At 49.6% G+C, this 27,427-nt stretch overlaps 1 protein-coding gene and 1 pseudogene across 1 annotated transcript; both read left to right on the forward strand.

Annotated features, from left to right (window-relative positions):
• The first annotated feature begins 549 nt into the window (after positions 1 to 549).
• LOC133358700 (cerebellar degeneration-related protein 2-like) lies at positions 550 to 16,085 on the forward strand (annotated as a pseudogene).
• Positions 16,086 to 18,411: 2,326 nt separating this feature from the next.
• On the forward strand, positions 18,412 to 27,274 carry LOC133358732 (large ribosomal subunit protein mL62-like). The gene is made up of 6 exons (XM_061577174.1): positions 18,412 to 19,325; positions 21,314 to 21,359; positions 22,905 to 22,964; positions 23,727 to 23,809; positions 25,321 to 25,502; positions 26,292 to 27,274. Exons 1-6 carry the CDS (start codon positions 19,155 to 19,157, stop codon positions 26,374 to 26,376), a joined length of 627 nt encoding a protein of 208 aa, XP_061433158.1. The 5' UTR covers positions 18,412 to 19,154; the 3' UTR covers positions 26,377 to 27,274.
• Positions 27,275 to 27,427: the final 153 nt, after the last annotated feature.

Raw genomic sequence — 27,427 nt, forward strand, 5'->3', positions numbered from 1 at the left:
ACGGAGACACGGAGACAGAGACACAGAGACACGGGGAGACACGGAGACACAGAGACACAGACACGGGGCATCTGCCGACAGCAGGAGCCGCTCTGTCGGAGACGCGGACACGGAGAGACAGATACAGAGACAGAGAGACAGATACAGAGACACAGAGACAGAGAGACAGATACAGAGACACAGAGACAGAGAGACATAGACACGGACACAGATACAGAGAAACAGACACAGACATAGACACAGAGAGACAGATACAGAGACACAGACACGGAGACAGACACAAGACACAGAGACACGGAGACATAGACACGGAGACAGACACGGAGACACAGAGACAGACACAGACGCGGAGACACGGAGACAGACAGATACAGAGACACGGAGACACAGACAGATACAGAGAGACAGAGACACGGAGACACTGAGACACAGAGACACGGAGACAGAGACACGGAGACACAGAGACAGAGAGACAGAGAGACACAGACACTAAGCGATACAATCGAGACAACGAGAGAAATCCGTGCACAAACGACACAGATACAGAGAGACAGAGACACAGACATAAACACGGAGACACAGAGACAGAGAGACAGAGAGACACAGACACTAAGCGATACAATCGAGACAACGAGAGAAATCCGTACACAGACAGACACAGAGAGACAGACAGACACGGAGAGACAGCTCGAGATGGAGGAGTATGAGATTGTGGAAGATGAGCCCTGGTACGATCATCGCGACCTGGAGCAGGGTGAGCCTCGTGCACCCTGCTGCACCCTGCTGCACCCTGCTGCACCCTGCTGCACTCACACTGACACACTCACACTGCCTGCTGCACTCACTGACACTGACACACACTGCCTGCTGCACTCACACTCACACACTGACATACACACTGCCTGCTGCACCCTGCTGCACACACACTCACACACTGACAGCTGAACCCTGCTGCACACACTCACACACACTGACTCACACTCCCTGCTGCACCACACTCACACACACTGACACACACACACACACACTGACACACTGACACACACACACTGACACAACAAAGATCCCCCGTATAGCCTTAACAGACTGTAGGGGCAAGTGCTGTTAGCGAGCACCTATGAAGGCCGGAACGGTACACGAGGGGGTGGGTGGCCAGCACCACGCCCGACCGCCTTTGTCTCCCCGGCGATGTTTACACATCGCACTAGGTACTCATTTGAGGCTGAGTCGACCTAGGGGAGGGCCCAGGACCGGTTGAGATAATCGTCACTGGTGCTTTCCGTGAGCGGGAATCGAACCCGGGTCGCCAGGTTCGCAGTGCAGCGCGCGAACCGCTACACACACACTCACACACTGACACACACACTCACACACTGACACACACTCACTGACACACACTCACTGACACACACACTCACACACTGACACACACACACACTGACACACACACTCACTGACACACACACTCACACACTGACACACACACACTGACACACACACACTGACACACACACTGACACACACACTCACTGACACACACACACTCACTGACACACACTGACCACACACACTCACTCACACACTGACACACACTCACACACTGACACACACTCACTGACACACACACTCACACACTGACACACACACACACACACCCACTCACACACTGACACACACACTCACACACTCACCACTGACACACTCACACACTGACACACTCACACACTGACACACACTCACTGACACACCACTCACACACTGACACACACACTCACACACTGACACACACACACACTGACACACACACACTGACACACACACTCACTGACACACACTCACACACTGACACACACACACTGACACACACACACACTGACACACACACTCACACACTGACACACACACTCACACACTGACACACACACTCACACACTGACACACACACACACACTGACACACACACACACACTGACACACACACTCACTGACACACACACTCACTGACACACACACTCACACACTGACACACCACTCACACACTGACACACACACTCGACACACACACACACTCTACAAGACACCCACAACACACACACTGACCACCCACACTCACACCACTGACACAACACTCACCAAGATACCACCACACTGACACACACAACACGGATCACACCACACTCCACGACACACACACTCACGACATACACACTCACACAATGCACAACCACTGACACACACATCACACACTGCACCCTACACACTCACAACATGACCAACAGAAAACAACCGCCTATTCGGCTCACTAAGTGGCGGTGAAGTCACCACGACTGCTTGTGCCAGGCCAAGTGCACCTTGAGGCCACTGTGAAGTGTCGAAACCGCTCCGCTGGACAGGAGGTGTCACGGGGCCAGAACCCCCAGGTCCATCGGTGTCGACTGTCCGAGATGACCGAGATCGACTGGCTGATGCACCTAATCCGGGCCCCCTACTGTACCACTTGCTGTGCGTTTAGCCAAGCCAGGTGCGTCTCCGCTCGTTGTTGTGAGCGTCGCTCCTCCGCCCTCCGTTGTTGTTGGAGGGCGACTGCCTCCAACTGCCCAGTAGCGTCCTTCACGAGCCTCCTCCACAGAGGCCGATCTTGACACCGCTGGTACCGGTCATCGGCAAGTCCACTCAGCTCCACGTCCTCCTGTACCACATCACTCCATCTCTTCTCTAGCCCGTGCCGCGCCCGTCTAGCCCCCTCGATCCGGCCGAACAAAAGCTGTTTAGGCATGCGGTGGCTGGGCATGCGGGCTACATGACCCAGCCAACGCAGCCTTGCCTGCCGGAGGAGCTCACCGATGGGACTTTGCCCAGATCTTTCAAGGATTTGTGAGCTCCTCACACAATCCAGCCTGGTTAAACCCAGGATGGATCGTAGGCAGGCCAGCCTAAATGTTTCCAACCGGCGAAGATGCTCCATTAGGGGGGTCCACGTTTCGCAAGCGTAGAGAAGGGAGGGAATGACCTGTGGCCGAGAAGACTGAAGCTTCGTGCGGAGCGACAGACCAGGTAGCTTCCACACAGCGTTACACAACCGATGAAAAGATATTGCCGCTCGACTGATTCGGAGTGAGACCTCTGCTGTTAAACCTGGAGCCGGTCATAGCACACTGCCCAGGTATGGGAAACTCTCCACTCTCTCCACTACTGCCCCATCACCGATTGGGAATTGTGGGGGTGGAGTGTCCGATGGTACAAAATACCCAGGCAGGTGTTTAGTTTTGGTGGGGCTGATGGTAAGGCCCCACCTCTTAGTGGCACGCTCCAGTCTCAGCAGCAGCGTCTCCAACTCCTCATCTGAATGTGCAGTTATTACCAAATCATCGGCATACAAACGTGGTTGACCAATAGGGAGCCATCCCTTGATCGCACCCGGGCGGTGATCAGCCTCCCATTATATCTACCTAATGGAGATTCCCCCGGTATAGCTATTGAAGGCTTCACGAACTACGTGGTCAAATAGATGTTAAATAATTTGGGAGCCAGTGGACATTCCTGTCTCACCCCAAGGTGTACAGGGAAAGGCTCTGACTCCCTGGCCACGTAGTTTTACCCGGGCCCGCTCACCATCATGAAGGTCCTTAATGATCGTGAGCAGAGGGTCAGGGACTCCGAAAGCACGAAGAACAACCCAGAGCCCAGGCCTACTGATGGTATCCTAGGCCTTGACCAGGTCAATAAAGCAGAGATGTAGGTCTTGTTGGAATTCCCTACACCTCTGCTGTAGCAGACGGACAGAAAATATGGCATCTGTGCAGGACCGCCCTTTCCTGAAACCGCATTGGGGCTCCGCAAGCCTCTCCTCAGCGTGCCTAGCAAGGCGATGTTGAATAATCCTTGCCAGGACCTTTCCCGGCACACTGAGGAGTGAGATGCCCCTGTAGTTGTTACAGTCTGTACGGTCCCCCTTCTTAAAGATGGGGACCACCAGGGAATCCTTCCAATCCTGCGGAACCCGTCCAGTCGGTCCAGACTTGTTATGATGTCATATAGGGCAGTCTGTGCACAAACGCCACCTCCCTCAGTATTTCGCTGGGAGATCATCTCTGTCCGGTGCCTTTCCTGGTCTCAGACTCTGGATCGCCTTCAGTACTTCCTCAACAGATGGCACCTCAGCCATCCACTCACAGGGGGTGACCTCTTCCAATATTTGAGGCACCGCAGCCTCAGCAGGGTTATCCTTACTTTGTGCCATGATGTTTTCCTGCCTGAGGGATTTCCCCTCTCCCAGGACCTCACAGAAATGCTCAGCAAATCTGCAAACCTGTTCCTGGGGGTCAGATATTGGATCACCGTTTTTTCCCCTAATGATGGTAATAGGTGTGGCGCTGCAGGTTACTTTTTTGATGGAGTTAAATAGTGATTTGTGATCGCGGGCCACTGAGGCAGACTCCATCTCCTCAGCAACCTGCGACCACCACCCATCCTTGCAGCGCCTTACGGCTCTCCGAACCTCTGAGCGAAGGCTGCGGTAAGCCTCCTCATTCTCTGACGTGGGATGCTGTAGCCGATGAGAGTGGGCCTGTCGCTTTTTCTCAACTATCCTGAACATCTCCTGTCAGCCAGGGTCTCTGGGGAGGTCTAGACCGCGAACCCAAAGCAGCCATTGCAGCTGCATGAGCCACAGTCCTAAACCTCGCCCATTTACCCTCGACATCAGGAGGAGTGGGGGACGATGCCAACCCCAGCCGCAAAGTGATGATGAAATTCTCGCTTGCAACTTTCATCAGCTAACTGAGACCAGGCCACCTTAGGTTGGAATGGGGTCCTGGGTGTACACCCACCACCGGAGTGGAAGAATGGCAGGCGCATCTTACAGATGACTAGTCGATGGTCAGTGGACAGATCAGCTCCATGGTAGGTCCTGGTGTCAAGGACATGGGCTCGCATCCGCTGTTCCGTCACTATGTAGTCCAGCAGATGTTCTTGCTTGGACCCAGCGTGCATTCATGATGTTGTGTGGATGCGCCGATTCTGGAAGAGCGTGTTGGTAATTACAAGCCCATGGGCTGCACAAAAATATAGCAGTCCTCCTACCGTTGTTATTGAGCTGATCTGGCCCATGCCTTCCAATCACTCCAGACCAGGTGCCAGCATCATGACCAACTCGGGCATTGAAGTCACCCAACAAGATGACTCTGTCCCGAGTGGCCACTTTAGCCAGCACCTGTGACAGGAGGTCATAGAAGGCATCTGACTCACCGGCTTTGCCTGCATCCCTCCACAGATGTTCGTCTTCGGTGGGGGCATAAGTAACCACGACCACCACTCCTCGCCTCCGGTTGATGGGAAGGCGAGCCCAAAGTAGCCTGGGGCTTACAGCTTCCCACACCTCACCGCCACGCTCCCACGCCCCCTTCATTCTTTTGTTCAGAAGAAGAGCCACACCCTGTTGTTTGGCAGTCTCCTGCCCCGAGTAGAGGACTGTCCACCCCTCATGGTGGCAGGAGCCAGAACCGGTCCACCGGACCTCCTGAATGCCACAGAGATCCAGGCGGTACCGGTCCAGCTCCCGACAAAGGCGTGGCAGCCTCTCCTCCGCAGTGAGCATTCGAACATTCCACGTGGCCATCCGTAATGGCTTTTCGTTGTTTCTGGAGGAGCCCCGAGGGTGAAGATTCAATCTCCTGGCTCCGCCAATTGGGGTTTGGCCAGGAGACGTCATAGACGCCTGTCCCCCCGGGGCCTCCGACACAAGCTTATAAGTTACATATTTATTTTTAAGTCGTAGTTTCGTGGTAATGACTTGAAGGTGGAGGGGTTACCAGCCCATCGCACCCGTCCAGAGCCCCCGTTTAGCCACTGTGGTGGTCACAGACACTATGAGGGGAGAGGGCCAATGAGGCATTGGCCCTCCCCCCACAGCACTGTCCACGACAGTGTTGCCCATCCGGCACTGCGAGGAGGTAGGGGGTTTAGTAATAGGTTTTTACCCTTTCAACTGGTACAAAAGCTGACACCTTTATACAAGGCATCATGTTTGCAATAACCACAACACAAGCAGTCAAAATGCAAACAAAAAGAAACAACTCTGATAATGATATGCACTGTCCTTGAAGTTGATTGCATTTTGACTGCTTGTGTTGTGGTTATTGCAAACATGATGCCTTCTATAAAGGTGTCAGTTTTGTACAAGTTTAAAGGGTAAAAACCTATTACTATATTTTGCCACTGGTAATTGAGATGTCTCATAGTGAGGTAGGGGGTTCATCTTCTTGGTTCTTTCGGTAAAGTCACGTAGAATGGAAATAATAAAATAATAAAATAAAACATAATAAAATAATTCTCACGACGTTTCGGCCACAACGCAAGCAGCCGTCCTCAGGTGAAGAACAGGTCTGTCGGGGCGGACGGCTGCTTGCGTTGTGGCCGAAACGTCGGGAGAATTATTTTATTATGTTTTATTTTTATTATTTTATGATTTCCCTTCTACGTGACTTTACCGAAAGAACCAAGAAGATGAATCCCTGCAGTCACGAAAGCTTTAAATCGAAATATATTATGTTTATTATTTTATTATTTCCCTTCTACGTGACTTTACCGAAAGAACCAAGAAGATGAATCCCTGCAGTCACCAAAGCTTTAAATCGAAATATATTATTTTTATTATTTTATTATTTCCCTTCTACGTGACTTTACCGAAAGAACCAAGAAGATGAATCCCTGCAGTCACGAAAGCTTTAAATCGAAAGATAGGGGGTCGTTTTTGCCGGACGACGATTGCTCGCGTTCGCGATCGAAACGTCGCGATCTGTTCTTTTCTACCAACGAAAAAACCGCAGAGCGCGCGTGCGAACCGTCTGCACGTGCGCGCGCGCGCGTCAAACTTCTTTTGCGCCGTACGTAGTGGCCAATGGTTGTCGCTGCCGCCCCTCCACGCAGACTTGCAGCTGGCGGCCGAGCTGGGGAAGACGCTGCTGGAGCGCAACACGGAGCTGGAGGAGACGCTGCAGCAGCTGTACGCCGCAAACCAGGAGCAGGCGCAGGAGCTCGAGGTAGGGCACGCGCACCGTGGACTCGCGGACTCGCGGACTGGTCGCGGAGTCACGGACTCACGGAGTCACGGAGTCACGGACTCACGGACTCACGGAGTCACGGACTCACAGGCTCACGGAGTCACGGAGTCACGGACTGGTCGCGGAGTCATGGACTCACGGACTCACGGAGTCACGGGCTCACGGACTCACGGACTCACGGACTCACAGACTCACGAAGTCACGGAGTCACGGAGTCACGGACTCACAGGCTCACGGACTCACAGGCTCACGGACTCACAGGCTCACGGACTCACGGAGTCACGGAGTCACGGACTCACGGACTCACAGGCTCACGGAGTCACGGACTCACAGGCTCACGGACTCACAGACTCACGGAGTCACAGACTCACGGAGTCACGGACTCACAGACTCATAGGCTCACGGAGTCACGAAGCAACGGAGTCACGGACTCCTCACGGACTCACGGACTCTCAGACTCCTCACGGACTCACGGACTCACAGGCTCACGGAGTCACGGAGTCACGGACTGCTCACAGACTCACAGACTCACGGACTCTCAGACTCCTCACGAACTCACGGACTCACAAGCTCACGGAGTCACGGACTCACAGGCTCACGCACACACAGACTCACGCACTCACAGACTCACAGGCTCACGGAGTCACGGACTCACAGGCTCACGCACTCGCAGACTCACGCACTCACAGGCTCACAGACTCACAGACTCACAGGCTCACGGGCTCGCAGACTCACAGGCTCATGGGCTCGCGGACTCACAGGCTCACGGAGTCACGGACTCACAGGCTCACGGAGTCACAGGCTCACGCACTCGCGGACTCACAGGCTCACGGAGTCACGGAGTCACAGGCTCACGCACTCACGGACTCACAGGCTCACGGGCTCACGGAGTCACAGGCTCACGGGCTCACGGAGTCACAGGCTCACGCACTCACGGACTCACAGGCTCACGCACTCACGGACTCACAGGCTCACGGAGTCACGGACTCACAGGCTCACGGAGTCACAGGCTCACGCACTCGCGGACTCACAGGCTCACGGAGTCACGGAGTCACAGGCTCACGCACTCACGGACTCACAGGCTCACGGGCTCACGGAGTCACAGGCTCACGGGCTCACGGAGTCACAGGCTCACGCACTCACGGACTCACAGGCTCACGCACTCACGGACTCACAGGCTCACGGAGTCACGGACTCACAGGCTCACGCACTCGCGGACTCACAGGCTCACGGGCTCACGGACTCACAGGCTCACGGAGTCACGGACTCACAGGCTCACGGAGTCACAAGCTCACAGGCTCACGGAGTCACGGACTCACAGGCTCACGCACTCACGGACTCACAGACTCACGGAGTCACGGACTCACAGACTCACAGACTCACGGAGTCACGGACTCACAGGTTCACGGAGTCACAAGCTCACAGGCTCACGTAGTCACGGACTGTTCACAGGCTCACGTAGTCACGGACTGTTCACAGGCTCACGGAGTCACGCACTCGCGGACTCGAGGACTTTTATTTAAGAGCAAAACAGAAGGATTTCTCCACAAATCTGTCTGTCTCGCCTGATGAAGCTGGTTGTAATTTCTGGTGAAAACGTCCCCCCCCCCACCCCCCTCCCCCCCTCCCCCCTACCCCCCCTCCCCCGTCCCAGTACCAGAGCCGGCAGGCGGAGCTGCTGCGCCAGGTGAACGAGCAGCACGCGCGCGTGTACGAGCAGCTGGACAACGCGTCACGTGACCTCGAGACGGACAACCAGCGGCTGCTGCTCGAGAACAAGGCCGGTCAGCACCGCGTGGAGAGGTGCTGGGGTGGGGGGAGGGGTGGGTGGGGGGGGTGGTGGGGGGGGTGGTGGGGGGGGGGGGTGGGGGAGGGGTGGGGGTGAGGTGGGGGGGAGGGGTGGTGGGTGGGGTGGAGGGGTGGTGGGTGGGGGGGGTGGTGGGGTGGGGGTGGGGGAGAGGTGCTGGGGTGGGGGGAGGGGGGGTGTGGGGGGTGGGGGGGAGGGGTGGTGGGAGGGGTGGGGGAGGGGTGGTGGTGGGGGGTGGGGTGGTGGTGGGGGGGAGGGGTGGGGGGGGGTGGGGGAGGGGTGGGGGGGGTGGGAGGGAGGGGTGGGGCTGGGTGGGGAGGGGAGGGTGGGGAGGGGTCGTGGTAGGGGGGAGGGGTGGGGCTGGGTGGGGAGGGTGGGGCTGGGTGGGGGGTGGGAGGGGTGGGGCTGGGTGGGGAGGGGCTGGTCACCCCGTGGTGCCCTTATAAAACTCAACGTTTAACCTACTCACGCCGGCTTGTGCCCGCCCTCACAGTCGGCCATATTTGCGGAATACACCACGCCGCCGTTGACCCTGCAGGCCATTGACCGAGCAACCCAACGTGTTCCTACCAGCTCCCTCCACAGGAATGTGTTTATTTTTCATGATACTGTGATACTGCCATGAGAAAGGGTTCCATAATATCGTCCCTCGTCACCACCACCATGGTTGTAGCTGCTCAACGCGAGCTGTGAATGATCTGCTACGCGTGGCATTGCCCTTGTCCTGTTCGCCTTTTGACGCTGTTCTCTGTTCTGACGCTGGTGGTGAGACAGGGCCATGAACCAAGGCTGCTGTGTCTCTGGTGTAGGACAGTCAGTGTCAAAAACGATGCAAGTCGATTATTACACTGGTCAACAAGCAAAAAATTAACCCGTAAAAACAAAGTTTTTCACTATAAATCCTTTATATGCGTGGCGGCTCGAGTCCTCTCGTCAACTGGCTTGAGATGGCTGCCACCTATGGGTCAGATAATTGCCTGCCACCATTAAGCAATTGCTAATTAAATATAAAAAAAAAATTCTAAAAAGTGTAAAATTTTGGAGAAAAATTTTTCACGAAAATAAATTGTCACGCACAACGAGTCTGTGTGCAAAATGTCAGCTCGATTGGATCACGGGAAGTGGGTTAAAAAACGACCGAAAGATTTGCACGGTCGGTACATTTCACTAAACCGTGTTTAAAAAAAGAGTTTTTCTAAATATTACTTATTTTTCATACTCATCCATCAGGAAAAACGTAATCAACCAGGTAGGGTGTTGACTGTTATGTTATCCGACTCTCTGTTGTATCACATTACATTTCTAAGTATACTAGATTTGTGTTGCTATTTCATTTACACCTGATGATGATTGCTTGTGTTGCAATCGAAACGTCGTATGCTAGTATTTAATTTATTATTTCATCTTTACACGTCACTTTACCGAAAGAACCAAAGAGCAATTCCTGCAGTCACGAAAGCCCCAAATTAAGTTTACTCACCTGTCAACCCCGATCCTGGCCGGGCTTCAAGAATCCCAACCGACCGAGAGACAAACGACAAACCAAACAACAAATATCATTTCACACGACCTCCTGTGTACCCGGCGAGGACAGACAAACATCCACGCTCCCACTCCCATCGCTGCCCTGTGCCATCAGGCTTACGGCCACCGTTCAGGACCTCCAGGACCAGGTGGAGCAGCTGCAGCAGCAGCGGCTGGAGGAGCTGTCGGTGGCGCGGGGAAGGAGGGCCCACCCGGCCAAGGTGCACCCCCGTGACGCGCGGGACCTCACGTCGACACCCAGAGGGTCATGCTCGACGCGCAGGTGAGCCGCGTGCTTGTGGGTGGAGGGGGCGGGTGGAGGGGGCGACCGACGGGACCCCCATGTGACTCGGCGGGAGTGGCGCAGCGTGTGATTGGCCGAGGGTCGTGGTGTAAAGAAAGACGTGGGGGGCGGGGGGGGGCGGCTACAATTTCTACCCCCACCCCCACCTCCACCTATGGGGCAGTTGCACCGCCTGCGCACTCGGAAGTGACGCAAACTCACCCAGAATGCACTGCGCACCACGCGTCACTAAAGGGAGACGTTGAGCGCTTGGTGAGGGCTCTTCCGGCTGAACAGGAGTAATATATAATCGTAATAGCAACTCGTTCCTAGGCTGACATGCTGCTCTGTTTAGAACTGCTGTTGGTGTTTGTTGTCCGTCCCCCGCACCTCCGATTGGCGTGGTGGGCGACGTACGGTGCGAAAGAAGTTCCACACCCACCCATGCAACAACAATAACAACAATAATGCGTCTCGCGTATCGTCGACGGTTCCCGGTTTAACCGACGGGCGCCGTTCGTTCGCAGGAGCGCATCTTGCGGGGCGGCTACCGGACCGCTCCGTGTCGCCTCGGCACGACCGCCACGACCACCACCTCCACCTCCTGCCGCCACCGCCGCCGCCGTCACTTGCCGCGACCCCGCGACTTGGCCTCCGAGCTCGCCCCTCGAGCGCCGCCGGCGCCTCGCGGCCGAGTCGACGCTCGAGTCGGCGGCCCCGCGACAGCGGCGCGGCCCTCGCGGCGCTCGCCGACGAGCTGGCGGCCGCCCCGCGACGGCGCCGCCGCGCTCGAGGCCGAGCTGCGGGAGCTGCGGGGAGGGACTCCTCCGGTCACCAGAGCGACGGCGCCGCCGCCGCCGGCGGGGGGGAGGAGGAGGAGGCGGCGCTCGCCGACGCGCGACGCCGACCTCCTGGTCGCGGCCGCCAAGCACGTGCCCGAAAGCGACGACGGCGACGACGGTGGCCGGCGTGGGGCCGCGTCGACGCCGGGCGGAACCGGCGACGGCGGGGGGGGACGCGTCGCCGAGGCTCGGCGTGCGGAAGAGCAGCAGCGAGACGGCGCTCGACGCCATCGGAGGGGACGGCGGGCGCGCGCCGAGGGGCGGCGGCTTGGGCCTGGGCGGCATGAGCATCCTGAGCGAGGTGGACGAGCGCTACCACGCGCTGCTGGAGCGACACGACGAGCTGCTCGCGCGCCAGCGGCGCCCCAGCTTCGTAGCCGCGCTCCGGGCGGGGCGCAGCGCCAACGCCGCCGTGCAAACATCGGCGGAGGGCGACGGCGGTGGTGACGATGGTGGCGGCGGTGGAGGCGTTAAACTCCAGCGCCGGCTGAGCCAGCACCAGCCGGAGTACAAGGCGCTGTTCGAAGAGATTTTCTTGCGCATTCAAAGGAGCCGAGCCGCGGACGACACGGACACCTGACACGGAGAAGGGAATTCCCGTAATGTCGCTTTTTTTGTTGGGTTAGAATCGCGCGTAAGTATATAAATGTGTCGTTAAGCCCACCGCCACCCGACACAGCCAACTAGTGAGGTTTGTCACTTGAAAAGAACGTGGCCGATTCGTTACCAGTGTAATAAAGGTCGTTGAGGCGACTTCTGGAATCCGTCTTTTATTCAACTTGTATACAGCTTTTCCTTCACACTGCTGACAGGCAGCGTGAAGGGATAGAGAGAGACGCACTGCCACGTGGCAGCCTGGACCACGTGGCAGCCTGGACCACGTGGCAGCCTGGACCACGTGGCAGCCTGGACCACGTGGCAGCCTGGACCACGTGGCAGCCCGGAGCCCCGCTCCCGCGTGGCCTCCTTCCTCTGTTCGTTCCCGTTCTGACCACGTGTCGTTCGTCTCCACCCCTATTTAATACCCGGGTCACGTGGTACGTTTCCCCCGATCCTGTTTAGCCTCCGTGGAATATTCCAGGCCCCCTAGTAAGCTGCCGGGACCACGCCCCTGACTCGTCTCCCCATTGGCTGTGGCCAAAGCCAGCAGGGCCAATCATCTACTTACAGCTGTCACCTTTCCATTACGTCAGGGCCACGCCCCTAGGCTTCCCCCCCATTGGCTGTAGACCAGGACCGGCAGAGCCAATCATCGTGACGAGTTGTGATACGTCATTGAGCCGGATATATCCTCACGTTACACTAGTACAGCACACCAGTTGTGTGTGGGAGAACAAAGCGTAGTACTAATTGGCTGTGCCAGGTGGTGGCGGGTTTAACGACACATTTATAAACCCTTTGGTTTTTTCGGTAAAGTCACGTAGGTAAAAAAATTAATCAATGAAAACAACTAAGTTAAATCACGACGTTTCGGGCGCAGCACAAGCGTTCGTCTTAGTTGTTTTCATTTATTTATTTCTTACCGACGTGACTTTACCGGAAAAAACAAAGAGTATGAATCCTTGCAGTCACGAAAACTTCAAATCTAGACACATTTATATATTTACGTGATTCTAACCCAAAGAACAACTGTATCATGGCTGATATTGGTCGCGAAAGCCTCCTCCTACATCTTAAAGGGAATTCCCGTGCGCTGTTTTGATAGACGTTTTCCAACCAAGGGTTGAAAGCGTTCACGCATGATGTGTCTGTCCGTCTGTCTCTGTGTCTGTCTGCCCGTCTGTCTCTCTGTAACGTGATGACACAATTTCTCTCGCAAAGAAGATCAAAACTCCTTTCCAACCAAGGGTTGAAAGTGTTCACGCATTACGTGTATGTCCGTCTGTCTCTGTGTCTGTCTGCCCGTCTGTCTCTGTGTCTGTCTGCCCGTCTGTCTCTGTGTCTGTCTGCCCGTCTGTCTCTCTGTAAAGTGACGACACAATTTCTCTCGCAAAGAGGATCAAAACTCCTATCCAATCAAGGTTGCAAAATGTGAATGAACGAGCTCTGTCCGTCCATCCGTCCGTAACTTGGGGTCACGAAAACTCTCTCAGAGATGATCCAATACGAACAGCACCTTCCGAGCGCAAGGTTGCATTGCCGTTCGTCACTGAACCGAGTGATTGATGAAGCATGCGGGACACGAGCCCAGAGCAAACTGAGGGCGCCACCGGCCGACACGGCCAATCAGTAGTGAGGGTTTGTCACGTAAACAGAAGGTGGCCAATTCGTCACTAGTACAGCAACACCAGTGTGTTGGGGAGCAAAGATGAAAACGTTGATCTGTTTTGTAACATTAATCCAATGTTGTGGCTTTGTTCAAAGTTCATTGATTAGGTATAGCCCTGTGAGCCATTCGGCTCTTGAATCGGGTGCAACCGCAACAAACAAAAAAACATGAACAAGAAAACATCTTAAAGTGACTGAGTGCAAACAGAAAATCCAAGAAAAGACAGCTAAATATTGCAGAAAAAGCACCGTACACCAACCCTGTGCAAATATCCCAGTGGGATGCAAGTCAAACAACAACAACCACAAGACAACTTAGATTAAGGCCATCAGTCTAACTCTGTACTACAACAAACATACATGGCCACACCAAACATCTTTTCGAAAATCACTAAAATAAAGCCATAAAAGTCAAACAACAACAACCACAAGACAACTTAGATTAAGGCCATCAGTCTAACTCTGTACTACAACAAAGAAACATGGCCAAACCGAAAAACTTTTCGAAAATCACCAAAATAAAGCAATGAAAGCAATGAAACAGTGATCATAGGAACTGTGATGGAATTTTCACAATAAACGACATAAACAACATGAATTATCAAACTCTGCAGCCATAGCTGGCTGCATGAGTCACTCCACAACAGCAGTAGGAGCATCAGTCGGAGTATCAACATTTTTCAATGCACCTTTAAGATCAGCACACTAAATCAAAACACAGATCATACTTTACATACGTTGGTGTTCTCGACCGCACAACCGGTGTTGCTGTACTAGTAACAAATTGGCCACGTTCTGTTTACGTGACAACCCTCACTAGTTGGCTGTGTCGGGTGGCAGCGGGTTTAACGACACATTTATACATTCACGTGATCTAACCCGCGAAACCCTCTATTGTGGTCCTATTCTTATTTTTTTCAGAGTTCAGCACTAAGCGGCTGTGTGTTGGAGAGCGAAACCCACGACAACATTTAACGAGAGCGAGTAACCGGGAGATTCAACCGATTGTGTCGGTGGGGTCGAGAAACATCCCAGGGAAGGAGTAGTGAGTGGAAAGCTGGTCCCCTCCCGTAACATTCTAAGATAAAAAAATATTGGTAAAATTTTTTTTAAAAATAACAACAAAAGTCCAGTCGGTGTATTTTCTCCGGCGAATATCAATGAAATCCCATTTTTCTGAAATACATTTTTTTAGATAAAAAAATAACAATTTGGGGGGGGGGGGTTGGGTAGTGGGGTCTGGAGGCAATCGGCAGAGGTCGCAACCGGGTACCCGATACCCGGCTACCCGTACCCGACCAGGTTTGCGACCCTGGTGCGGCCGGGTACGGGTAGGCCGTGAGTCACTGGTGAGTCACCGTTTGTCACTCATTTCCCAACGTCTTGTCTCTTCTCACAATTCAAGTTCCTAGAATCAACCCACCCGCGCCTGCAACATGGCTTCATCCCAGAGGTCGCAATCAGGTACCCGATACCCGTACTCTACCCGATACCCGGCCGGGTATGGGTTGGGTACGGGTACGGCCGGGTACGGGTACGGGTACCCATTTGCGACCCTGGTACGGCCGGGTACGGGTAAGGAATCAAAACCCGTTTGCGACCTCTGGCAATCGGTGGGGCTCAGGGTAGACCCTCCAATATCTCTCGCCGAGTCCGGCTTGTTGGGGAGTGAGGTCTTGCCACGACCTGCGAGTTTGTGACTTTTGGAGCCGGTGGCTTTAAACATTTGAGACCGTCGGCTGCTAAGTAGGCCCTGATAGCCAGGCCAAAGTCACCCAGCCACCCACGATGATCTTGGGTTCTGATCGTGAACACAAATGCGAACAGTTAAGCTATGCATTTATAAAACATTACACTGGTCAACAAAAAAAAAAACATTTTTTTCTGGCCTGGATTTTGCAGCTGTTTTAGACTAATTTCAGGGTCTTAGTTCTTTCGAAAGAACTATGAGTATGAATCCTTGCAGTCACGAAAGCTTCAAATCTAGAATTAATTTCAGGGTGCTGATTCCAAATCTGATCTCAGATTTGCTCTATCACATCTCATTTTTATGCTATCGGCATACCCCCATTTCCATTGATTTTACCCGAAATTAACTCTGTCACTTATGATTGCAAGTTGTTGCGAGTCAGTGACTGCTTTAGTGTTACAATATGGTGCTGTGTTTTTAGGATAGTGTGTTTACAATATCATTTTATGTAGATATCCACATTTAATATTTTTCTTCTTCAGTTTTTATTGAAAATGCAATATTTGATATCTCAAAAATAGACAAAAACTGATGCCAGATTTGGAATCAGCACCCCAAAATACCTTAAAACCGTTGAAATACCTTAATGCCAGAACAAGTGTGTTGACCAGTGTTATATATATCATGTTATTATATGTACATGCACATTTTGGCAGATATATTTACAGATGAATTACATATGTGATGTATGCACGCAAGCTGCTTGAATAAAGGAGGAAATATCCTTTTTTGCGGGGGGTGTCTTGTGCCCTGTTTCAAGAATTTAAGGTTTCAATTTGCAAGGCTGTGTCCTCACCACCAAATAGTGCTTAACTCTGCCCGGCGTCACCACATCAGCGAAGCGAAGCAAGCAAGGATGTCACGTCCTGAGTTCTAGTAGCGTAACAGGGTTGATGGACCACCACCACCACCACTACTAAACAACACAGGTGTTCTAGCAAACCTGTCAACCCCTTATCAGTGCCCTATCTTATTAAATCCTTTATATTAAGTTTGCTTGCTTGCTTGCTTAGGACCGTGCAAATCTTTCGGTCGTTTTTTAACCCACTTCCCGTGATCCAATCGAGCTGACATTTTGCACACAGACTCGTTGTGCGTGACAATTTATGTTCGTGAAATTTTTTTTCCAAACTTTTACACTTTTTAGGGAAAAAATATTATATTTAATTACCAATTGCTTAATGGTGCAATGCAATCATCTGACCCATAGGTGGCAGCCATCTCAAGCCAGAGGACGAGAGGACTCTAGCCGCCACGCATATAAAGGATTTATAGTGAAAAACTTTGTTTTTACGGGTTATACTTGTTACAGACCAATTCAGACATTAGTGGTCACTCCGTGTTCTTTCTAAATCTCAACGTTCATCCCACAAAGTCCCATCACAAGGGAGAAATACAATTAGATTTGTTTTATTTGAGGGTTGGGAGGGGGGGTGAATCTATACTCTTTGGTTCTTTCGGTAAAGTCACGTGGGTAGAAAATAAAATATTTATTTTATTTTATACCTAAAATAAAATATTACAAATATTTATTTTATTTTATACCTAAAATCAAATATTTTTCATATTTATTTTATTTTATACCTAAAATAAAATATTTTAAATATTTATTTTATTTTATACCTAAAATAAAATATTTTTAATATTTATTTTATTTTATACCTAAAATAAAATATTAAAATATTTATTTTATACCTAAAATAATTATTTAAAATATTTATTTTATTTTATACCTACGTGACTTTACCGAAAGAACCAAAGAGTATAGACTTTTTTTCGCTCAATTTCCCCTGTACAAGAATACGGGTAAACCATATCGGTTGACACGGTATCTTTTAGGGTTACGGATGGAGCTTCGTTGTGAGCAACAGAGTGGAGTGCAACATTGATCAGTCGGTTTAACACGGACTTGTAGGGATTTCGCAACCAGGGTTATCCATAAGAGATTTTTTTTTGTCTTTTTGGTTCTTTCGGTAAAGTCAAGTAGAAGGATAATAATAAAATAATAAAACATCAATGGGAGAGTGGTGATAGGAAGCTTAACGTATTGCGGAAACCCAGCCCGTAGCGGAGGTTAAATTCGATTTAAAGCTTTAAAGCTTTAAATCGAAATTTATACAAAACTTTAAGCTTTAAAAAGCTATTACTACACGTATTACTACACTATTATGACTGCACTATTAATACTACACGAGTATTATTACTACTGCTACACTAGCATTACACTATTATGACTACAGTAGTAATATTACTACACGAGTCATATTACTACTGCACTACGATTACTACACTATTATTACCACTGGTACACTTACCAAACGCGTTACGTACATCGCACAAAAACGACCCTCGCGACCTTCCATCCCCTCCCCCCCACCCACCCACCTTACGTCATCACAACTCGGCACACTAAAAAATCCACCATCTTACATAAGGGGTAGTGTCCGAGACGCCCCCCCCCCGCACGTTGATGACGTCAGATCTGTCCATTGACATTTTGTTGCGGGGTTGCCCCCCCCTACGTAAGATGGCGGCCGCCACCTTCACGAGCACCTCAGGTTGACGTCATATCCGCCCGTTGACATCTTGGTGCGGGGTTCCCACCCATTCCTCCAACCACCCCACGTAAGATGGCGGCCGCGACCTACACTAGCACTCCCCGAATGACGTCATATCCGCCCGGCGACATCTTGGTGCGGGGTTCCCACCCACTCCTCCAACTACCCCACGTAAGATGGCGGCCGCGACCTACACTAGCACTCCCCGTGTGACGTCATATCCGCCCGTTGACATCTTGGTGCGGGGTTCCCACCCACCCACTCACCCCCTACTCCAACCACCACCCGCCCCACCCCACGTAAGATGGCGGCCGCGACCTTCGCTTGCGCGCACGTGGAGGAAGGGCGAAGTTGAAGAGGGAGTAGGAGGTAGCAGCAGTAGCTAGCAGCAGTAGGAAGAAGAGGAGTAGGGTGTAGCAGCAGGTAGCAGCAGCAGTAGCTAGCAGCAGTAGGAGGAAGAGGAGTAGGGTGTAGCAGCAGGTAGCAGCAGCAGTAGCTAGCAGCAGTAGGAAGAAGAGGAGTAGGGTGTAGCAGCAGGTAGCAGCAGTAGCTAGCAGCAGTAGGAGGAAGAGGAGTAGGGTGTAGCAGCAGGTAGCAGCAGCAGTAGCTAGCAGCAGTAGGAGGAAGAGGAGTAGGGTGTAGCAGCAGGTAGCAGCAGTAGCTAGCAGCAGTAGGAGGAAGAGGAGTAGGGTGTAGCAGCAGGTAGCAGCAGCAGTAGGTAGCAGCAGTAGGAGGAAGAGGAGTAGGGTGTAGCAGCAGGTAGCAGCAGCAGTAGGTAGCAGCAGTAGGAGGAAGAGGAGTAGGGTGCAGGAGGAGGTAGCAGCAGTAGCTAGCTAGCAGTAGGAGTAGAGCAGCAGCGAAGAAGGAGAGAGTATTATTATTTGGTTCTTTCGGTTAAGTCACGTCTAAAGATAAAATAAAAAATTAAATAAAATTGTTTTTATTTAATTTATTATTTTATCTTTAGACGTGACTTAACCGAATAATAATTCCTGCAGTCACGAAAGTTCTAAAATTAAGAAGGAGAGGAGTAGTAGTAGGAGCAGGTCTCTGTGGTAGCAATGGCTTGGGCACTGCAGACACGCTCGCTTGCCCTGCGCATGTCGTCGTGCCCCTGGGCACCGCTGCTGCTACAACAACGTGGCTCCTCCGTCTACCGGAGCATCTACAGCTTGGACAAGCTGCACCCGCCAGGCGGGGCAGACGTTCAGGCGACGTTGAGCAGCGCCAAGGTGGGACCACGTTGTTGAGATGGTGTGGAGTGGACTGAACGCATGATGTGGCAAACACACACGTTGGGTTTAGGCAGTTTTCTTGTACAAGACACTAAGGTACACTATACACTATTATACTACACTACTATACACTATACAGTACTAATATACACTACACTACTATACACTACACTATACACTACACTAATATACACTACTATACACTACACTATACACTACTATACACTACATTATACACTACACTATACTCTACACTACTATACACTACACTACTAAACACTACACTACTATACACTACATGATACACTACACTACTATACACTACACTACTATACACCACACTATACACTACACTATACACTACTACACACTACACTAATATACACTACACTACTATACACTACATGATACACTACAGTAAACACTACACTACTATACATTACACTACTATACACTACACTACTATACACTACACGATACACTACACTACTATACACTACACTACTATACACTACACTACTATACACTACACTACTATACACTACACTATACACTACACTATACACTACTATACACTACACTACTATACACTACACTATACACTACTATACACTAGACTATACACTACTATACACTACACTATACACTACACTACTACACACACTACACTATACACTACTACACTATACACTACTACACTATACACTACTATACACTACTACACTATACACTACACTATACACTACTACACTATACACTACTACACTATACACTACTATACACTATACACTACACTATACACTACACTATACACTACTATACACTACACTATACACTACACTGTACACTACACTATACACTACACTATACACTACACTACTACACACTACACTATACACTACATTATACACTACACTACTATACACTACACTATACACTACTATACACTGCACTACTACACACTACACTATACACTACATTATACACTACACTACTATACACTACATTATACACTACACTATACACTACTATACACTACACTATACACTACATTATACACTACACTACTATACACTACTATATACTACACTATACACTACTATACACTACACTACTATACACTACACTACTATACACTACACTATACACTACATGATACACTACACTATACACTACACTATACACTACATTATACACTACACTACTATGACCTGGCAAGCCGTCCCATCGCCGTCGGTCGGTTCGCGTTGCAAGGGACGCCGCGCTGTGAACATTCTGAAGCAGGACAGGATTTCGTCGGTAACTTTTTGTGAACGGAGGAGTTCCGAGTCTAACGATTGGATACTCTGGTGTGGTGTGGTTTGGGGTGTTGTGTTGTGGGGTGTGGGGTGGTGTGGTGTGGGGTGGTGTGGTGTGGGGTGTTGTGGGGTGGTGTGGTGTGGGGTGGTGTGTTGTGGTGTGTTGTGGGGTGGTGTTGGGTGGAGTGGGGTGGTGTGGTGTGGGGTGTTGTGGTGTGGTGTGGGGTGGTGTGTTGTGGTGTGTTGTGGGGTGGTGTTGGGTGGAGTGGGGTGGTTTGGTGTGGGGTGGTTTGGTGTGGGATGGTGTGTTGTGGTGTGGTTTGTGGTGTGGGGTGGTGAGTTGTGGTGTTGGGTGGAGTGGGGTGGTTTGTTGTGGGATGGTGTGGTGTGGGGTGGTGTGTTGTGGTGCCGTGTGGTGTGGTGCCGTGTGGTAACGTGTGTTGTGGGGTGGTGTGTTGCGGTGTTGTGGTGTGGAATGGTGTGGGGTGGTGAGTTGTGGGGTGGTGTGGGTGTGTGGTGTGGGTGTGTTGTGGTGTTGGGTGGAGTGGTGTGGTGGTGGTGTGTTGTGGGGTGTTGTGGTGCCGTGTGGTAATGTGTGGTGTGCTGTGGTGTGTTGCGGTGCCGTGTGGTGCCGTGTGGTAACGTGTGGTGTGCTGTGGTGTGCTGCGGTGTTGTCGTGCAACGCAGGAGACGAGCGGAGAGACTCATGAATACGCCGGAGACATTCCTGTTGGTGAGTCTCGCAGCGTCCCCCCTGTCCAATGCTCTTCTCCATTGCCAGGCATCAGCATCATCATCATCATCGGAGTCATCGTAAAAGTAGTGCAGTCAACTCGGGGAAGCTGACTGCCAGGATGGTGTAGTGGTTATCACTACACCGCTCTGGTGGTTAGCACGAGATCAATGTGGTGTGGTGCCGTGTGGTGACTTTACCGAAAGAACCAAGAAGATACACCACTCTGTCGGGCATTGGAGGAGGCTCGTGAAGGACACTGCTGGTCCATTTGGAGGCTTCTTCTTGGTTCTTTCGGTAAAGTCACGTAGAAGGGAAATAATAAATAATAAAAAGAAAACATATCCTTTCTACGTGACTTTACCGAAAGAACCAAGAAGATGAATCCCTGCAGTCACGAAAGCTTTAAAATAATTTTATTATGTTTTATTTTTATTATATTATTATTTCTCTTCTACGTGACTTTACCGAAAGAACCAAGAAGATGAATCCCTGCAGTCACGAAAGCTTTAAATCGAAATTTAAGCGCATGCACGTTTAGCGCTTGAGGTGCATTCCTGAAGAAGTAGTCACACCTCGGTATACGACCGCTTTGAAATACGTCGAGTTTGGTATACGTCGTGTTTTGACGAGAAATAAATGTCTTGGGATACGACGTCTCGCTTGGGATACGACGTCTTGCGACGAGTTACGTGGACTGCCACGGTGGTGAGATGTTGACTACCTCGCCTGGTATGCCGGGGGTCGTGGGTTTGATTCCCGACGTGTGTATATTTGGGAGTTTGCGTGTCTCTCTCTCTCTCCCCGTGGCCGCGTGGATTTTTCTCCACGTCCTCCGGTTTTTACCCTCCACATTTAGAATCGTCACGCGTTTTGAGTTCCTTGGTTGCTGTACATTTCCACATGAGCCACTTTGCCGAGCCTTACCTGGTAAAGTAATAAAATAGTTAAATTTAGATTTAAAGCTTTCGTGACTGCAGGGATTCATCTTCTTGGTTCTTTCGGTAAAGTCACGTAGAAGGGAAATAATAAAACAATAAAAAAAATTTTATTAGTAAAAAATATTTATTTTATTATAAATAATAAAAATTATATAATAAAAATATATATATAATAAAATAATAATAGTTAAATTTGTTAATAGTTTTTTATTATTATTTTATTATAAATAATACAAATTATTTTTATTAATAAAACAACAAGGCTACTCCTACAACTAATTGGGAATGGGACGCAAGCGTAGGATTAATCACCCTGTCGCTGGCCGCCTTTGGGGAGGGTGTATCGTGTGAAAGGCCGAAACACCCTAGGAACCAAAGGTTCACTAGTGATGATGCGCTCCCCAAATTTCACCAGGCTCACTGTTCATGAACTCTTGGAAGTGCTTGCACAAAGGATAGTAACATCTCATCCTGTGTTCTTGGAATCTGATTATTATTTCCCTTCTACGTGACTTTACCGAAAGAACCAAGAAGAATAAAATACTTAATCGTTTAGTTGACTGCCGGTTTAACCACGTGTGGCTGCGTTTCTATTTAATTTCAGATCGTTTAAAAGTTTCCTACAGCCGGAGCAGCGGACCTGGAGGACAAAACGTGAACAAAGGTGAGACAAAGGCAAAAGATCTCCCCCCCCCCCATCGTGTACGTAGCCTTAACAGACTGCCGGGGCAAGTGCTGTTCGAGTTTTAGTTTTCAGTTTTATTAGGAATAGCCCTGTGAGCCATTCGGCTCTTGAATCGGGTGCAACCGCAACAAACAAAAAACAAGAAAACATCTTAAAGTGACTATGTGACTCTGCGCAAACAGAAAAATCCAGGAAAAAACTGCAAAGTCTTCCAGAAAAAAAGCACCGTACACCAACGCTGTGTGCAATAATCCCAGTGGGATGCAAGTCAAACAACCACAACAACCACAAGACAACTTAGATTAAAGCCATCATTGTAACTCCATACTACAACAAACAAAACATGGCCAAACCAAAAAAACTTTTCGAAATCGCCAAAATAAAGCCATGAAAGCAATGTAACGGTGATCATAGGAACTGTGACTGACATTTTTCGATTTAAAGCTTTCGTGACTGCAGGGATTCATCTTCTTGGTTCTTTCGGTAAAGTCACGTAGAAGGGAAATAATAAAACGTCGTGAGAATTATTTTATTATGTTTTATTTTTATTATTTTATTACTTCCCTTCTACGTGACTTTACCGAAAGAACCAAGAAGATGTGACTGACATTTCACGACGAGCACGCAGCACCTTCGACAATAAACGCTGGGCCTAGGCGCTGTTCGGTGTCCGCTGTAGTTGTGCTCTTAGGCCCGATTTTATGTTCTCAAGATGACGATGCCTTCCGCCTGTCCCCGCAGTGAACACCAAAGCCGAGGTTCGGTTCCACGTGGCGAACGCCGACTGGCTGCCGCAGGACATCCGGGACAAGCTGCAGGAAAAGGTGACCGGGGGCGGCGATTGTTGACGATTTATCGGTCGTGGATACGTCCGCTGCAAATCTATTCTGAATATGCTTAGGTTTTTTAAAAATCCTTTATATTAAGTTCGCTTGCTTGCTTGCGCGCTTACGACCGTGCAAATCTTTCGGTCGTTTTTTAACCCACTTCCCGTGATCCAATCGAGCTGACATTTTGCACACAGACTCGTTGTGCGTGACAATTTATTTTCGTGAAATTTTTTTTCCAAAATGTTACACTTTTTAGGAAAAAATAAATTATATTTAATTACCAATTGCTTAATGGTGGCAGGCAATCATCTGACCCATAGGTGGCAGCCATCTCAAGCCAGAGGACGAGAGGACTCTAGCCGCCACGCATATAAAGGATTTATAGTGAAAAACTTTGTTTTTACAGGTTCATTTTTTTACACTATGAGACCTCCTTTACCAGTGGCAAAATATAGTAGTAGGTTTTTACCCTTTAAACTGGTACAAAAATGCACGCAAAAAAAACAACTCTGATAATGATTATCAGAGTTGTTTCTTTTTGTTTGCATTTTGACTACTTGTGTTGTGGTTATTGAAAACATGATGCCTTTGTATAAAGGTGTCAGTTTTGTACCAGTTGAAAGGGTAAAAACCTATTACTATATTTTGCCACTGGTAAAGGAGGTCTCATAGTGTAAATGCTTACCCCGAGCTCTCAATACTCTGATAGTGCGCTGTGTTTGAGTTGTACGCCTTTTGGCGTCATCTGGTCCAACACCAATGGAGACTAGGCTCTAAGAAAAGCTGTCTCGGGTGTGGACCAATCAACTTCAAGGACAGTGCATATCATTATCATCATCATCATCAGAGTTGTTTCTTTTTGTTTGCATTTTGACTACTTGTGTTGTGGTTATTGCAAACATGATGCCTTGTATAAAGGTGTCAGTTTTTTGTACCAGTTGAAAGGGTAAAAACCTATCACTATATCCCTTGGATACCCTGGCCAGACACTTATATGTGTCTACATGTGCCCTCTGTTGCCGCTGCTGTTTTGGGTTTAATAAACAAACCAAAAAAGTTGATTTAAAGCTTTCGTGACTGCAGGGATTCATCTTCTTGGTTCTTTCGGTAAAGTCACGTAGAAGGGGAATAATAAAATAATAAAAATAAAACATAATAAAAATAAAACATTATAAAATACAATTCTCACGACGTTTCATTCAGACGCTGTCTTTCCGACAGACCTGTTCTTCACCTGAGGACGGCTGCTTGCGTTGTGGCCGAAACGTCGTGAGAATTATTTTATTACGTTTTATTTTTATTATTTTATTATTTCCCTTCTACGTGACTTTACCGAAAGAACCAAGAAGACAAAAAAGTTTAATTTGCCGATTGGAGAGGGCAACACGGTGGTGGGAAGTTCTCAGCCGGTCCGGTTCACACTCAAAATGTTTTTCTTTCTGTGTCCATCTCCTTCACCAAACTTTCACCTTCGTTTTATTTTCCCCGCCTACCCGACGGCTCAGTACAAGCACCGCATCGTGCGCTCCGGCGAGCTGATCGTGACGTCGCAGGCGAGCCGCTACCAGATGCGCAACCTGTCCGACTGCCTGCTCAAGCTGCGCCTGCTCATCGGCGAGGCGGTCACCACCCTGGTGCACGAACGCCGGCAGGAGAGCCCCGAGGAAGCGGCCGTCCGACGCGGCAGGTGATGACGGCGCTTGGGAAGGGCGGGGGGGGGTGGGGGGAGGTGATCGCAGGACCTTGAAGCGCGTGCCGGGCTGAGTTTCGTGAGCAGATGTTCACGCGCTGACAGGTTCAAGACCATCTACCTATACGTTTTGTGTACATTATATAAGGTCACGCTCATGACGGGGACAAAGCACTTGCCACAAAATGAACCACCAATACTTTCTTCTTGGTTCTTTCGGTAAAGTCGCCACGTAGAAGGGAAATAATAAAATAACAATAAAACATAATAAAATAATATAATAATGTAGAATAATATAATGTTTTATTATGTTTTATTTATATTATTTTATTATTTCCCTTCTACGTGACTTTACCGAAAGAACCAAGAAGATGAATCCCTGCAGTCACGGAAGCTTTAAATCGACATTTAATGTTGTTCTTGGTTCTTTCGGTAAAGTCACGTAGAAGGGAAATAATGAAATAATAACAAAATATTAAACAATTAAATGCTCACCACGTTTCGACTGCAACACAAGCAATCATCATCAGGTGTGAAATCCACAGCAATAATTTTTTTTCTTCAAATTTTCTTGCTGTAGATTCCACACCTGATGATGATTGCTTGTGTTGCAGTCGAAACGTCGTGAGAATTTATATTCTTTTATATTTTTATTATTGTATTATTTCCCTTCTACGTGGCGACTTTACCGAAAGAACCAAGAAGATGAATCCCTGCAGTCACGAAAGCTTTACATCGAAAAATATTCCACTTCTGCCGTCCCTCTTGTTGTGTCGTCGCGCGCAGGGTGGAAGCAATGAACAGAGAGCGACTGAGACAAAAGAGGCTCCACTCGTCCGTCAAGAGCGATCGGCGGGACCACGACGACTGAGCTTTCGGCGGATCGAGGCTCACTGCCACATTCGCCAAACGCCTCTCTCTCCCACAAAGCACCTTGATTCAAGCGGTGGTGGGGAGCCCACAGATTGGGTGAAGATTTCATTTCATCCGGCACCGTGGCCGCAACACCAGGCCTTGACGACGAGGAAACGTCGGCTCGCGAAAGAAGATATTCATCCTAGATTTGAAGCTTTCGTGACTGCAAGGATTCGTGTTTTTAGGTTTTTTCGGTAAAGTCACGTAGGTAAAAAATTAATAAAAGTAAAATAAAAATAAAATAAAAATCATGACGTTTCGGAGGCAACACAAGCTTCCGTCTTCAGGTGGTACCCGAAACGTCGTGATTTTTATTTTACTTTTATTAATTTTAAATTTTTACCTACGTAACTTTACCGAGAAAACCTAAGAATAAGATATTCATCCATCGCTGCAAACGCCCTAGCCGCTCTAATCGTGAACCGATAGAGGAATTCTTTCAACCTGGTTGTCAATTTATTTTAGTTTTCTTCTAAAATTTGCGACATGGCAGAGTAGCCCAAGTAGCCACTAGAGCAGTGGATTATTAACCTTTACTGCAGCCCAGAGGTCGCAACCGGGTACCCGATACCCGTACCCTACCCGATACCCGGCTACCCGTACCCGGCCGGGTATGGGTACTCGTTTGCGACCCTGGTGCGGCCGGGTACGGGTAGGCCGTGAGTCACTGGTGAGTCACCGTTTGTCACTCATTTCCCAACGTCTTGTCTCTTCTCACAATTCAAGTTCCTAGAATCAACCCACCCGCGCCTGCAACATGGCTTCATCCCAGAGGTCGCAATCAGGTACCTGATACCCGTACCCTACCCGTACGGGTACCTGTTTGCGACCCTGGTGCGGCCGGGTACGGGTAAGGAATCAAAACCCAATCATTGTTTTTTTACCCTTCTATCTGGCAACAAAACTGACACCTTTTTTACAATGAGGCATGTTTGCATAGACCACAATACCTGCAGTTTTGTTGCCAGATAGAAGGGTAAAAAAACAATTATAATTTTTTACTGGCA

This window comes from Lethenteron reissneri, chromosome 63 (assembly GCF_015708825.2).
Source record: "Lethenteron reissneri isolate LAM-NWPU_2019-01 chromosome 63, ASM1570882v1, whole genome shotgun sequence".
Lineage (NCBI taxonomy): Eukaryota > Metazoa > Chordata > Hyperoartia > Petromyzontiformes > Petromyzontidae > Lethenteron > Lethenteron reissneri.

Coding starts and splice junctions, on each gene's coding strand:
- LOC133358732 (XM_061577174.1), top strand. CDS start 19,155: ATGGCTTGGGCACTGCAGACACGCTCGCTTGCCCTGCGCATGTCGTCG. Junction 21,360..22,904: donor CGCCGGAGACATTCCTGTTG/GTGAGTCTCGCA, acceptor ATTTAATTTCAG/ATCGTTTAAAAGTTTCCTAC. Junction 25,503..26,291: donor GCGGCCGTCCGACGCGGCAG/GTGATGACGGCG, acceptor CGTCGCGCGCAG/GGTGGAAGCAATGAACAGAG.